Below are 13852 nucleotides of genomic sequence, written 5' to 3'. Positions count from 1 at the left end.
CTTCGTCCTTCATTTTCTACCTAAAACATCTTTGAATGTCAATTGCGTTCCTTTTTTTCTTGTACCGGACGCCGATTCAACAGCGATTCTGAATCCGCCCGGGGCTCCCAGCCATGTGGTTACAGTGGTTTACCCTCGTACCCTGTAATTCAGAGGTCCCTGTTACGTCACGGATGGGGACAGGTCTTTTTTTACGTGAGACGGTTGCCTAGCAACGGTTGGGCTCCTCTCTTGTCACTTTGTGAGTTTGAACTTCCCTCCACCATGATGCGGATTTCCAAAGCTCCGTTGAAGAAGACTGGTGGTATCAACAGCTTGACTACTCTGTCTTGAAAGCATAGTAAGAAGGGAATGTTAGAAGAAATCTGTTTGCAGAGAGCAATTGTCGAACAAGGGCCAAGCCGCGCCGGTTAGCCTGGGCTTGTTTCGAAACTTTCGTCACGTCAGCGCTTCGCTAACAGGTCTCAGGCGGAGGCTGTTCACAGCCTGTCACTGTGAAGACGCCGATTTGGCGGTAGATGATTTGTTACAGATTGTGCAACGTTGTGTTAATTGATCCATCTGGAACATAACGATTATGGAATATACTTTCCGCTTCACCATCGTATTGGAGACGGGCTCCTGCTTTCCCCCCGGGGAGCAAGAAGGACATGGCAAAAGCAGGGACAGTACAAACTACAAGTACACGTGCCAGTTCAGCTGCTGACTGCGCCAGCACGGCGAGGTTGTCACCCCGCCCCCTGTACTCCACCGAGCCCACCTGCCGCGCAGCCCAAAACTCCACTGGTTCCTGTCGGTCAATTGGTGAGAAAACCCACTGTACAAGTAAAGTAAACAACGGAATCGGAGCACCTTCCACTGTCTTCCACTTCCAGGCACTTCACTTGCAGTTTCCCATTCACTGCAACCAACAAGCAGGGCGTCACACAAACTGCAACCGCGCAATCCTCTTGTGGCTAGCTTCCCGAATTTCCTTTTCCCCTGCTGCCTTCTTCACAGCCTCCTCCTCCTCCAACCCAGAGAAAGGACAAGTTGAACTTCAACGGCTGTATGCGCCGGCCACCGACATTAAATCTTGTCCTATACCATACCACAGCCTTTTCTGGTCGGGTGACGACAACGGCAACCATCGCAGTCCTACGACACCGTCTAGCTCAACGCAACTCCGATCTTGACGTTGGACGACGACGTTCGACCGCAACGAAACCGGAGATGTAAGCCCACCATCCTTTCGACCTTGAGGTGTCGCACGTCTTCGCAAGCTGTCAACAGCGCCTTTGGTGCGCCGGCTGCTGCATGTCTCTGCGCTTTTGTCCCTTTCGCGTATTCCGGGTTACACTGACGACTGAGGCTGACACATGGCAGATCTCTGCCGACTTTTAGACTTCTCGTCCGCCTTCATGGCTGTCCTGAATTACTATAGAACCACCCCATTCTGATACCTCGAGGCGCCGCCATCTTTCGCAAACCTCTCCGACCTCAGCGACGGTCGCTACCGAGCGGCATCCCCGAAGACACATCGGTAACGGCGTGGCTCCAAGATGGACGAGCCACAGCCGCCTCCCCCACCGCCTCACGGCAAAAACCCAAAGACATCTTCGGGCCCCAACGGTCTTCCTGCTGGAAAGTATGATGTCTTCATCATACCTGAACACTCTGCTGGTGCAGGTTTCCTCTACCTACCCTCCCTACAACCGCAATGGAACAGCTTCTGTGCTGGTGTTGTCTCGACCCTCGCCGCACTACTGCTGGGGAAAGCACTAACTCCGGCGTTCCTATCATGGTGGCACAGCGGAATCGGAACCGTTGGAATGTCCATCCTCTTGGTTGCCGTAGCGGTCGGGTCTTGGTCGCTCGGTCGATCGTCGAGCAACGTAAAATTGGGGTCGGGTAGCGATTGGCACAAGACGACAGGCGAATTCGGTGCCTCTGGAGCATTCAAGACGGCACCTGCTAGCGAGGGTCCTAAGCCCACCCAAGAAGCGCCGCCCCGACCCCCAACGCCGCCGACCGATCCTGAGACTCCGGCCGATGAGTGGTCGCGTCCCTTGTGGAAGGAGAAAAAGGACCCTGAGCCTGAATCACATGTTGAACCCGAGCCGGAGTCGGAGCCCAAGGCCAAGCACAGGCCACAATCTCCAACGCAAACTCGATCGCACAAGAGACCGCAGTCTCCTACCCAGACTAGGTCCCACAAGAGACCACAGTCTCCGACCCAGACTCGATCCCATACTAAGTCGCAGTCCAAATCCCACTTCAAAACTCAGGCAAGATCACAGCCAAAACCCCAGCCACCGCCAGAGCCTGAGCTTCGTCCGGAAGATGATCCGGACTATGAACAGGAGCCAGTGCCGGAACCGCCTAGACAGGAACCAGTCGACTCCCAAGAGCCTCCGCATGGGCCTCCCACTCCTCTTGACCCTGAAAATTCGACCAAGTCTGAAGTTTCCTCCAAAGGCGCCTGGGAAAAGGCAAGAGAGGAGACTAGGAGGCGAGAGGAGGAGCGTAAGGCACGGGAGGCCGAGCTCAAGAGGCGTGAGGATGCGGCTCGCCGTCTGCGTGAGCTTCGGGAACGTGATGCGCGTGAGCGCGAGAAACGGGAGAAGGAGGCCCGTGAGAGGGAAGAAAGAGAGAGGGAGCGCAAGGAGCAAGAGGCTCTGGAGAAAGAGCGCCTGGAGCGCGAGATTAGGGAAAAGGTGGAGCGTGAACTGCGCCAAAAGGCCGAGTGGGAAGCCAAGGAACTCGCTGCTATAGAAAAGGAGCGCCTGGCAAGAGAACGGGAGGGGAAAGAGCGAGAGCGCCAAATCAAGCTCGAACAAGAAGCCCGTCAACGCGAGCGGGAACGACTCCTGCGCGAGCAGTTAACTCGTGAACGCGAGGCTAGGGAGCGTGAAGCCAAGGAACGCGAGGAAAAAGAACGCGAAGCCAAGGAGCGCGAACTACGAGAAGCCCGTGAGCGGGAGGAACTGAGACAAAAGGACGAGGCCATAAGGCTTGAGGAGGAAAGGAAACGGCTTGAGAGGGACCGGCGAGAAGCAAAGGACCGTGAAATTCGGGAAGCCATAATGCGAAGGGAACGGGAGGCTCGCGAAGCCCGCGAAGCACAAGAACAGAGGGAGCGGGAGGAGCGCCTTGAGCAGCTTCGACGGGAAGACGAGGAGATGGAAAAGGAGAAGGAGAGGCTTGCGCGCAAGGAAACACCTTACGCTATGCCAAAGGTTGGCGAGAAGACCAGCTTGTGGCCTAACGGTAGGCCGCCTTCCATCGTCACACCTTCTGCCACTGCTTCGCAGACTTCTCATGCTTCTACCGCCCGTACTTCGACCCCTCGCGCATCGCCCGCGCCTCCCCATTCTCCCACGAAATCGCCTAACCCAGCGGCAGCGAGGACGGAATCACCAAAGCCCGCATCCCCCAGACCAGCGTCGAGTGCAACAGGCACTGCTGACGAGTACTCTTACCGGCCATACGACAAACCTAAGAACCATGCCGCAGCCCGGAAGAAGTCCGTCTCAGACTTCTCAGAAGACTCCTTTGCGCCCTCCGCTACCACGAACAATACCAGTCCTCCACCCTCGATGCGTGCGCCCTACCATACGGATGATCCTGGCAAGATTGTTATTAAGGCAGTATATAACTTCGTCAACCAATTCTCGAAGACCCCCGCTTCACAGCTCATCTCCGGCGTAGGTACCGTCACTGACGGCCTGATTCTGCGTATTTCTACCGCTGGTCTCTTTGTAGACGACGACGTCCGCGGTGTAGCCCAGCGAGAATGGGACATCAAGGCTTGGACCCTCAAGCAAGTCGAGGTCTGGTGTCCCGTGTTGGCCGCCAGCTCTTCCAATGGCACGGGCATCGCCTCGGGCGCCATCCCTCCGTCGCATCCGCTCTTCAAGATGATGCCAACCAGCAGTGCGATGCGGCGCGCGGCCGAGAAGGCCGCTACCAGAGCCTTCAACGGCGAAGAGGCCGTTGCATACCTGAACGAATTGGGCACGTGCTGCAGCACGACCTGCCGATTGGGGCTGAACGCTAATAGCTCGGGCTCTTCGGCTATCGGATCGGCTGCGTCACAGGACGCAGAGGGATGGAAGTTCAGGGGACTCCATCTTCTCAGAACGTCGATTCGTGATCAGGAAGGGAAGCGGTTCCTCTTCGTGGTCGGTGAAGAGGAAGCCTGGAAGATTGTGAAGGGTCTTCAGTCGCTTCGGAGCGGTAGCCAGGCTCGGGCTGTCGCGGTTTCTGGCTTCAGTGGCATCGAGGCAAAGGGCATTCTCGAGACACTGGGTTGGGGTTAGTATGTCCGGACCTAAAATGTCTGAGTAATGTTCATATCGGTTGGCGAAGATGATGATTGATGGGTTTGATCTTGTAATGTTCGGTTGCCTGTTTGTTGAGCGATATACCCAAAACTTTGGCTAGCAAGTTTCTGGTTGAGAAGAGGAGGGTATTTGAGGGAGAGGATGTAATGAGTTACGATGTTGTGTATTTGTATTTGGAAGGAATGACGGAATGATGATCATGGGTCCATTTCGTTGTATTGGTTGCATGACAACCACTGGCGCATTCCAATGACATAAGACGGTACTTCATGGCACATTTGATGTCTAAGTAATGAAGAGCCTAAAAAACACAAGATACCATCTCAAGTGACTTGGTCCCCACGCCCCATTCACGTAGCAACCCGTCTTGGATACCACTTCTCGTTCAAACTACAAGGAATTATCTTGGCCGAAATATCACAAGTACAATCATTTTCGTGTACTTAGCCCAACTACAAGTCAAAACCTTCAAGTAGATGAACCACACAAGCGATCTGAATAACAACCATGCCTGGTTTTCTTTCACTCATTCTTCCCCTTCTCAAATCTCCACTCCTTCTTCGCCCTCGAGAAAATAGGACAAAGCAGCCCTGAACTCCGCCCCGGTTCATTCTTTAGGTCCCCTCAAATCAACTTCAATATTCAACGAACTCTTCGCCAAAGTCTCCCCGTCCAAGTCATCCTCAAAGTCCTTCAATCTCGACCCTTGCTTCACCTCTGCTGCCTTCTCATCTTCTTCTGAAGACATCCACATCTTATGAAGCTTCTTCTTCTCGGCTGTTTCCTTGTCGTTGTCATCGGCAGGAAGTGGGAAGCATAATGGACCGGGTTGGACTGAGGTGGGGAGACCTGAGGCTGTGAGGGCTTGGGTGACGAGGGTGATGAGGTTTTTGTCGGTCACTTGTGGTTCGGGGTGTGTTAGTGAGGGTTGCTGTGGTGGAAAGGTGGTGGGAAGGTGGTGGAAGGGGTGGGAGGTGAGTAGAGAGGCGGTGGAAAGGTGATGGAATGGTGGTGGAAGGGGCGGGACGAGAGGGGGGGGATGGATGAACAGAAAGAGGCGGTGGTGATGGTAAATGTATGTAATGTCAACTAACTTCGTGGTCCTATCACAGACGCGACGACGGGCGTGTATGTCTGTTCATCACCTAGCCATCCACCTGGTTTCTGCGTGACTATTTATTGAGATGTATATGTCAGTGTTGTGTACTGGACTGGTGGTACCTCTAAACGATGTGATCAAAGAGATATAGTGTAGGGGTTGCATACATGGTACCGAAAGCTGTGGTGTCGCCGTGTGGGGAGATAACATGCTAAGATTCAGCAGAAAAACTTGTCAGTGATATTTCAACAACGCCGACTAGGTCATACTGGAATGGGCGGGCGACTACTCACTCCTCGAACGCAAGCATCCGTCCAAAGAACCCTATAATATGACCCTTGTGAAAACTGACATCCGGGATGACGATGATGGTATCGCCGGTGCCTGTGGAGGTGTCTTCTGACTTGAGGATGTGCTGCCCAAACCAGTCCCGGAAGGTCTTGACTTGTTCTTGCAGTTGTTTGTGCTGCTTTAAGCAGGCACGGGCTGAGGACCTGTATAGCAGTCAGCTTTGTGTTAGAAGCATGCTTCAGGTTGGTGGTGTAATGGTCATGGTCGGGGAGAAGGAAGAATGTTACTTACCATAGAACCTGTGCCTCGAGATTGGCAATTCCACGGCTGGAGTGGAACTTTTCTTGGTAGTCTTCTCGGAAGTTGGCGTATTCGTGGTAGTGGTTTAGGTCGTACAAAAGTCGTGCGGTCTTTGAAGAATGGATGGTTTTTGTTGTTAGCTCAGGATGCGAGGGTGGGTGAAGAATCAAACTTGTAGGTAGCTAGGTATGGGTCTGTGATGGGGACAATTATAAAGATAAGAATTTTGAGAACTTACCTTACTAAGAGAAAACTCCAAGCCACTCTTCACCCGGTACTTCTCCCACTCTTCATCGAGGTTGACGGTCGTTCTTTCCACCTTCAAATGGCGTTCGAGTGCACTAACGAACACATCCATTGCATATTCCAACTTTTGATCCTTGACGTAGTCAAGATAGACAATCCTTTTCACAGCGTTGCCGCTTGACTCCTTTCCTGAACCAACAACAGGGGGAAACGTACACCCGGCCACGAGAGACAAATCATGTAAGCTCCGACCAAAGATACCCACGTTATCATTCGGTCCCGGGTTTGACTTCTCAGGTTCTCCGTTAAATGGACGTCGAAGACCATAGAGCCCGTATCTCTTCCCCGATTCCCGTACATCACTATCCACTACATTTTCGCAGCGTGTTAGCCAGCCTCCATACCTAGAGTCTTCTTGATAGTTGTACTCACCATCCCCCCCAACCGCCCCCTCAACCCACTCATACCCCGCCACCGCACTCACCCCCCCGACCCCCGTCCCCCTGCCACAATCAAAGATATCCCCCCTCCTCGCCGCCCTTGGGTTAGCAGGGAAATGCGTCTCCGGCCAAAGACTGTTCCCAATCCTCAGCTGGCTAGTCTTGGTCTTTCCCACCAGCACCGCGCCCTCTTGCAAAAGCTTTTGCACGTAGGAACCAGTCTTCTCCGTGGCGGGCGGGTAGGTGTCTACCCAGGCTTTGCAGGAGAGAGTCGTTTGTGTGCCAAGGAGGGAGAGGCCGTCGGTTAGGGCGATTCGTTTTCCCAAGAGGGGTCGTCCTTTGGATGGTGTTCTGATGTAGTAATGGCGGCTGGGAACGGGGATTGTTTTGGACATGCTATCTGAAGCGGCGAGAAAGGAGACTGCTTTGAAACTAGAGGTAGATGGGTTGTTGACGTCGTTTGGGATCATGCCGTAGACGAAGGCGTCTTGGGTGTCGGGGTATAAGCGGTAGGCTTGGTGGAGGTTTGGGCCGCTGAGGAAGTAGGGGCCTGAGGGGAGGAGGTTGTCGTCATCATCTTCGACTTCGGGGTTTTCTGTTGTGCAGGATGTATGAACCGTTTGTTGTTGCAGGCGGTAACCGGTTGCTTTGCACCACGTGGAAAAAGAACCGACATTCTTTTTCTCTGTGGATAGGCTGTTGTTGTTGTTGTTGTTGCTCTTCCTTGATGGCTTTTCAACCAGGATGTCGGTGAAACTGGGCGAGCATACATCGTCTGTATCAACGTAGTACTGGAGAAGCTGGCCGATTTGCTCTGGTGTGCCGTTAAGCTCTTCTTCAGTCAGGAGGAGCACGGGGATCACCTGGTCAGCTTTGATCGGTGCTTCTGTACTTCCCTGTGACACAAGTGTTAGTAACAATCTCGACTATCGGGATCCGGAGAGGAAGGCTTACCAGAACTTGGGGGTGAAGCAGATATTGGATGCCATCGACCTCGCATGTTATGAGATTGGGTACCGACATCTTGGTCTACTTGACTCTACCTCGTCAAGCCGTTACCGATTATGAGATACACGGGATGAAAGACGAGAGATGGGATGGTTAAAGTTGATGGATGAGTTATCAATTAAGTGAAGAAGCGCTGAGACCATGCTCGATGATGTGGAAGCGGGGTTGGCGTCTTTATAGCGGCACTTACTACAGTGGGTAACACAAAAAAACGCCCAGTCCATTTTCCGACCTCCACCCTAGCCATGACTATGACTTTTCAGATGTACACCATAACCGCATTTCTTAATAAAAATGGCCAAAAAGTAGTTATTAGATACTTTAGATGATAAGGATTAAAAGGATCTAATTTTAATACTTGGTGTACTATCCCTTGGCATTGATAACGGCCTGAACCCTGTTAGGTATATTATCTATTAAGGTATTTACTACTTCTATTTCTAAGTCTAACTATACTTTCGAAGAGGTATTAATTAACCGTTCGATTACTATATCGCTTTTAGGTATAGTTAATAATTCTAAGAACCCCTTTATTATCCTATCCTTTAGTAAACTTTCGATAGAGTTAAGGTTAAGTAAATAAGGAGGCTATAATAGAATTTTGAACCTTATTTCCTCGAGCTACTCTTTTACCAATTTTGAGGTGTAGATAGGAGTATTATTTTGTATAAAGATAATATTTAGTTTTATTACTTTTAGTAATTCCTTTTTAGGGATTTTCTTATAAATTTAAATTGTTACTCCTCCTTTTTTAGCTTTAGGGTCCCCGGAATAAATTATTAATTTACTTTTTTATTTTATAATAAGTTATACCCTAAAATATTTATAAATAATATCAGGTCGCTAGGGACCTGTCAGGCGTTGGACCCGTACTAACACCGAAGAGCGCCGATGTCCATACAGTATAGCGCCGCAATGTAGCGTCGGAACAGTTCGGAGTTATTGCGGACTTAGTTACTATAGAATAGAATTTACAACGATATAAATAATTGGTCGAATTCGCTTCTAAAATTATTAGGGTTAGTTATTAATATATCTTTAGTCCTCCCCTTACTTTAATGTCCCCTACGTACTTACGCTATCCTTAGGCATTTTAACTTACCTTCTTCTATAATCCTAATATATTAATAACTCTTCCTATAGGAATTAAGCCGTTACCGATAGAATATAAATACGTAGCGGACGATCCGTCTTTCGGACCGCCGAAGAAACCCCTCCTTCTATTTCCGGTACGTAAGAATTATTTATTACCCCTTTTACTGTAGCTAATAAGAACCTTTAATAATAGCCTTCTCTTTCGTCCTAATATTGTTAACCGATTATTAAAGAAGTAGACGATAATAATTCGGATAGTAACCGTTCTTTTACCTCCTTGTATATTTCGTACAATCTCCTCTACTATTTAAAGAACGATACTATAGTATAAAAATAAAAATTCTTTGAATTCCGTATAACGGTTATTAAATTACTTTTAATTTACTTCCTATCCTATATATTTTTTTATAATTAGAATAATTTTATAAACTTATTAGAATAAAATTAATTTAGCAATTACCTTCCTATTCTTTTCCGATTCCGCTATTAGGATTATTTCTTCTATAATTAAGCGCGTTTTTCGACCCTCTCTATTCCTATTATCGCTCTCTAAATTGTAGTACTTATTATTTCTATATCTACCTAACCGACGTAGCCTACTACTTTATTTAAATATTATTCTAAATTTAAAATTTTTAAATTTACTAGCGAAAATTCCTCCTAATTACGTAATTTGATTTTTAATATTAACGATTATTACTTCGAATACCCCTAAATACTCCTTTCTTTCGCTATTAATTATATTGAAAGTAATTTCAAGAACGTATAAATTAAATATATTATAGCCTTAAAAAAGAAAGTCGACTATAACCCTATCTATAACGCTCCTATTTAGAAAAACCTATATATTTTTTTTGAAAAAGGAATATAATAATAATACCTAAATTATTGAACGTTCCGTCCTTACTATTTTTGAGCGTATATGATAAGGCGCTACCGAAATTATTCGCGCGTTTTACAACTATTTCTATATTAAAGAATTTAATCTATCCTATAAATAACCGGAATATTCGCGTATTTTACAATAATTAACCGTTTATATCCCTATTTATATAGCGGCGTTTTATTAGCGAACGGTATTAATATATTAACTGAAGCGGTAGCGTATATAGAATAATTGAAGAATTTAGAAATTTTAGAATCGATAATATAACGTTAATACCCTCAAATACTACGTCCCTACTTATTTATTCCCTCTTTTTTTCCTACTTTTAGTCTTATTTCTATTCCTATATTTATTCTTAATCTTAATAGTTTCTCTCGTCCTCTCCCTATAGTCTTTACCAACCCTAATATTATTTGTTATTATTATAATTAATTTAAATATACGTACGGTTAATACCGGGTAATAAAGCCGCGTAGTATTTACTATAAATATAATAAATCTAGACATACAGCGTTTTCTTATACTAAATATATTTATTATAATTATAGTAAATTAGGGTATATATTATATTAATACCTTATTCCCCGTAGTACCCTAATTAAAAGTATAAATACTAAGCTGGTAATATTAGTAAGAACCGTAATTACCTTAATCTAGGGAAGCGTAAGTATATTATAATTATATTTAAATACAAAATTATTAATAAAAATATATAGAAGTTAGCAAAAAACTTATAGCTTAATAAATTCTAGCGCGGAATTAAACTTTATTAGAAAGTATTTACTCCCGTCGGACGCTAAAATAGAACTTATAAATTACCCTCTTATCAATTTCTCTCTTTAATTCATTCCCGTACGTAGTTCGATTATTTATTTTATTAAAATATATAATTCCTACAATATTAAATGGAAGAAAAGGATTATATTTATAATTATTAATTCCCTTAGTATAAAGGTTATCTTTAATTACCCTTAATTATACGATTATAATTTTAAAATCAATTAGCGTTAGAAGAAATTCTAGTTTCGAATTAAAGTATAAAACTTACTGACCAAAAATATCTATAAAGTTACAATATTTTTCTATAGTCCGCGATAGGATTTAATCCCTATTTTAGATCCGAAAGAAATATTAAAATCTATTAATAATTTTAACCCCCTACCGTATTCGACCATCCCTTTCGAAATTCTCCTATCCTTATACATAGAATTTTTAACCCTACTAAATATTCCGGATTCTTCTAATACTCCTTCTAATATATTTACTTCCATATCCTTTAATATATCCCCGAATGAATTTTTTAAAAATTTTAAAGTTATATTGAACGGAATTTATTTACTATTAAAACCCTTATTAGAATTAATAATTCCGAAACTACTTATTGCCGAACCCGAGGAAGAAAAAATGGTCGCCGCCGAACTGATAATCCTTCTAAAATACAAAGAATTTTAATAAATATTTAAAGCGTCGACTATAGCCCTATTATAATACGACTACTTAGAATATTATATTAATTTAATCGAAGGAGAGTCCGCTCTTCAGGGCCCTATTTATATATTTAAAATTAAAGAATTAGAAATATTCTAGGAATAGTTAGCGGAAGCGTTGTATAAAGGATAAATTCGTCCGTTTCTTAATTTAGTAAGGGGTCTTATCATTTTTATTTTAAAGAAGGGAGGTAAATTGAAATTGTATATTAATTACTATATATTTAATAAAGTAACGAAGAAGAACCGTATAGCGTTGCTTCTTATTTAGGAAATTTTAAATTAATTATCGTCGGTAAAAACTTTTATAAAATTAAATTTAAAGGATATATATTATTGTATTCAGATTAAATAGGGAAATAAAGAGAAGACAGCGTTTCGTACGAAGTACCGGCACTATAAATTTTTAATTATATTAATAGGATTAATTAATACTCTTACTACTTTCTAAACGTATATTAATAATACGCTAATGGATTTAATTAAGAGAAACTCTACTCGTACGGCCATGTTTCTCTATTCGGACCGTACTCCACTTTTTCCTCACTTCTAACCCTAACCCTGCAGTCGCGCATTAACCCCGCCTCAAATTCCAGCGCTTTCGCATTCCCGACAAGGCATTCGCACCACCAAATAGCAACATTCGCACATCATTTATATCGCAGGTCAATTGCAGGCGCTGTCGCATGTCGATTTCTATCGCATATCAATTTTTTCCATCATTTCAATCACTTTCAAGGAAGAGATGCCTTATCGAGCATGGAGTACCCTATATAAGGTTGGAATGCGCTGTTCGGGGTTGTGAATGCCCTGTCGGGAATGCGAATGCACTACTGGGAGCTGCGAATGCCCTGTCGGGAATACGACACTTTTAATTGGTCGGTCCGGGTGGGGTACGGTACGAATAGAGAAACATAGCCGTACGAGTAGAGTTTCTCTTAATTAATATTATTTATATCGCTTACCTTAATAATATTATATTTATTGTAAAAATAAAGAAGATTATTGTAAATACATTAAAAAAGTTTTCTAACGTTTATACGAACGTAATTTATATATTAATTTAAATAAGTACGAATTTTATACTAAGAGGATTTCGTTTTTAAGTTATATAATTTCGCCCGAAGGTATTTCGATAAATTTAGAGAGGGTCGTAGCGATTATAGATTAGGAAGCCTTAAAAAATATTTATAATATCTAAATTTTTTTAGGGTTTATAAAATTCTATTGATAGTTTATAACGTTTTACTTTAAAATTACAACTCTATTAACGGATTTATTAAAGGGAAAAAAATAGAAACTATTCGAATTATCGGAACTAGCTAAAGTAATATTCGAAGAGTTAAAACGGTTATTCTAAAAAATACTAATATTTATAATACTTTAATCCTTCCTTACTAATCCGAATAGAAATAAATACGTTTAATTTCGTAATTAGCGTAGTATTAACGTAATTATATAAAATGCGTTAATACTTTATTATATTCTTTTTTTATAAGAAGTTTCCGGAGGAAATATACTATAATATTAGCGAAGGCGAATTATTAGTGATTATAAGCGCGTTAAAAATATAGAAGTAATATTTATTATATATTATTTAACCTTTCTTTATTATTACAGATTATTTAAATTTCTAACATTTTAAAAATGAAGATAGGATTAATACGTAGTAAAGTCAATAAGTATTAAAATTAGTAATATATAATTTCGGTATTAAATATCGGGTGGAGAAGTTTAATCTAGCGGACGGGTTATTATAAAAGCTATAATTATACGAAATTATCAAAATAATTAAGGAAAATTATTTTTTAATACGGGTTATTAAATAGGGCGAAGAAAAGGAAAAAACAATATAAAATAGAATTATACTAAATGATAATATAAAAAAGGTACTATTAGTCAATCGGGAAACGTAGAAGGCGGCGGTAGAGAGGAGAAAATAGTATAAGGATAGTAGAAAAAATAAATCGGTTTAAAAATTAGATTAGGAAGATAATAATTAAGAAGGGGAGTATAAGAAATATAGTATTAATAAAAATAAGGAATTATCTAGGGAATATAAGAGTTTAAATAAGGATGAAGGGATACCGAAGAATAAAATATAATTTATAAATAAGGTTGCTATAAATTATGGAAAAGGGGTGGATAATATTATTATTAATTATATAAGAGCGTACGTAATAGTCGCAAGGGTATAAAAAGAAGGTAAGTAATTTCCTCTATTAAATTAATATTTATTAGAAGCGTAGAAATTAAATCCATTTATATTAGAAAAAGTATTAAAAGAATTAAGGAGAGGTTAGAAAATAGAAAATTAAAAGATAAGAGAAGATAAAATATTATATTATTATTACTAAATTTATATACCGGAGAATATACAATCGGAATTGCTTTATACCTACTATAATAATATTATAACTGGAAACCTAAAATAATAAAAAACGCTTAAGAAAATTAATTAATACTATTACTAGCCTATTATCGCCGCCGACGTAGAAGATTACGTTTATTAATATTCAATATATTAGAAAATTAAACTTTAGAATTATAAATTATACGGGTTCTTTATATCGCTACCTATCCTAACGGTACTGTAGTAAAATATTTTTTACGACTTTATTACGGGCCTACTTAAATTTCACAACCCTATATTTAATTGAATTTACAACGCTATT

At 42.6% G+C, this 13852-nt stretch overlaps 2 protein-coding genes across 2 annotated transcripts; one reads left to right on the top strand and one right to left on the bottom strand.

Annotated features, from left to right (window-relative positions):
• Positions 1-1225: 1225 nt before the first annotated feature.
• Positions 1226-4616, top strand: B0H65DRAFT_265069 (uncharacterized protein). Its single transcript, XM_062822677.1, has one exon. The coding sequence runs from the start codon at positions 1542-1544 to the stop codon at positions 4299-4301; it is 2760 nt and encodes a 919-aa protein (XP_062679558.1). The 5' UTR covers positions 1226-1541; the 3' UTR covers positions 4302-4616.
• On the bottom strand, positions 4540-7873 carry B0H65DRAFT_578428 (amidase signature domain-containing protein). The gene is made up of 7 exons (XM_062830727.1): positions 7656-7873; positions 6694-7597; positions 6254-6630; positions 6007-6125; positions 5718-5918; positions 5592-5635; positions 4540-5225 (listed from the first exon to the last, which is right to left on the bottom strand). The coding sequence occupies exons 1-7, from the start codon at positions 7722-7724 to the stop codon at positions 4933-4935; spliced, it is 2007 nt and encodes a 668-aa protein (XP_062679557.1). The 5' UTR covers positions 7725-7873; the 3' UTR covers positions 4540-4932.
• Between the last annotated feature and the right edge of the window lie 5979 nt (positions 7874-13852).

Source organism: Neurospora tetraspora (genome assembly GCF_033439725.1).
Source record: "Neurospora tetraspora strain CBS 560.94 chromosome Unknown B0H65scaffold_6, whole genome shotgun sequence".
Lineage (NCBI taxonomy): Eukaryota > Fungi > Ascomycota > Sordariomycetes > Sordariales > Sordariaceae > Neurospora > Neurospora tetraspora.
This window is presented reverse-complemented; position numbering and strand designations above follow the sequence as displayed.

What these genes read in the sequence shown, in the direction of transcription:
- B0H65DRAFT_265069 (XM_062822677.1), top strand. Translation starts at nt 1,542, where the DNA reads ATGGACGAGCCACAGCCGCCTCCCCCACCGCCTCACGGCAAAAACCCA.
- B0H65DRAFT_578428 (XM_062830727.1), bottom strand. Translation starts at nt 7,724, where the DNA reads ATGTCGGTACCCAATCTCATAACATGCGAGGTCGATGGCATCCAATAT. An exon ending in CTCGAGGCACAGGTTCTATG is followed by an intron (nt 5,919 to 6,006) that starts GTAAGTAACATT and finishes ACTGCTATACAG; the next exon opens with GTCCTCAGCCCGTGCCTGCT. An exon ending in CGGATGCTTGCGTTCGAGGA is followed by an intron (nt 5,636 to 5,717) that starts GTGAGTAGTCGC and finishes GCTGAATCTTAG; the next exon opens with CATGTTATCTCCCCACACGG.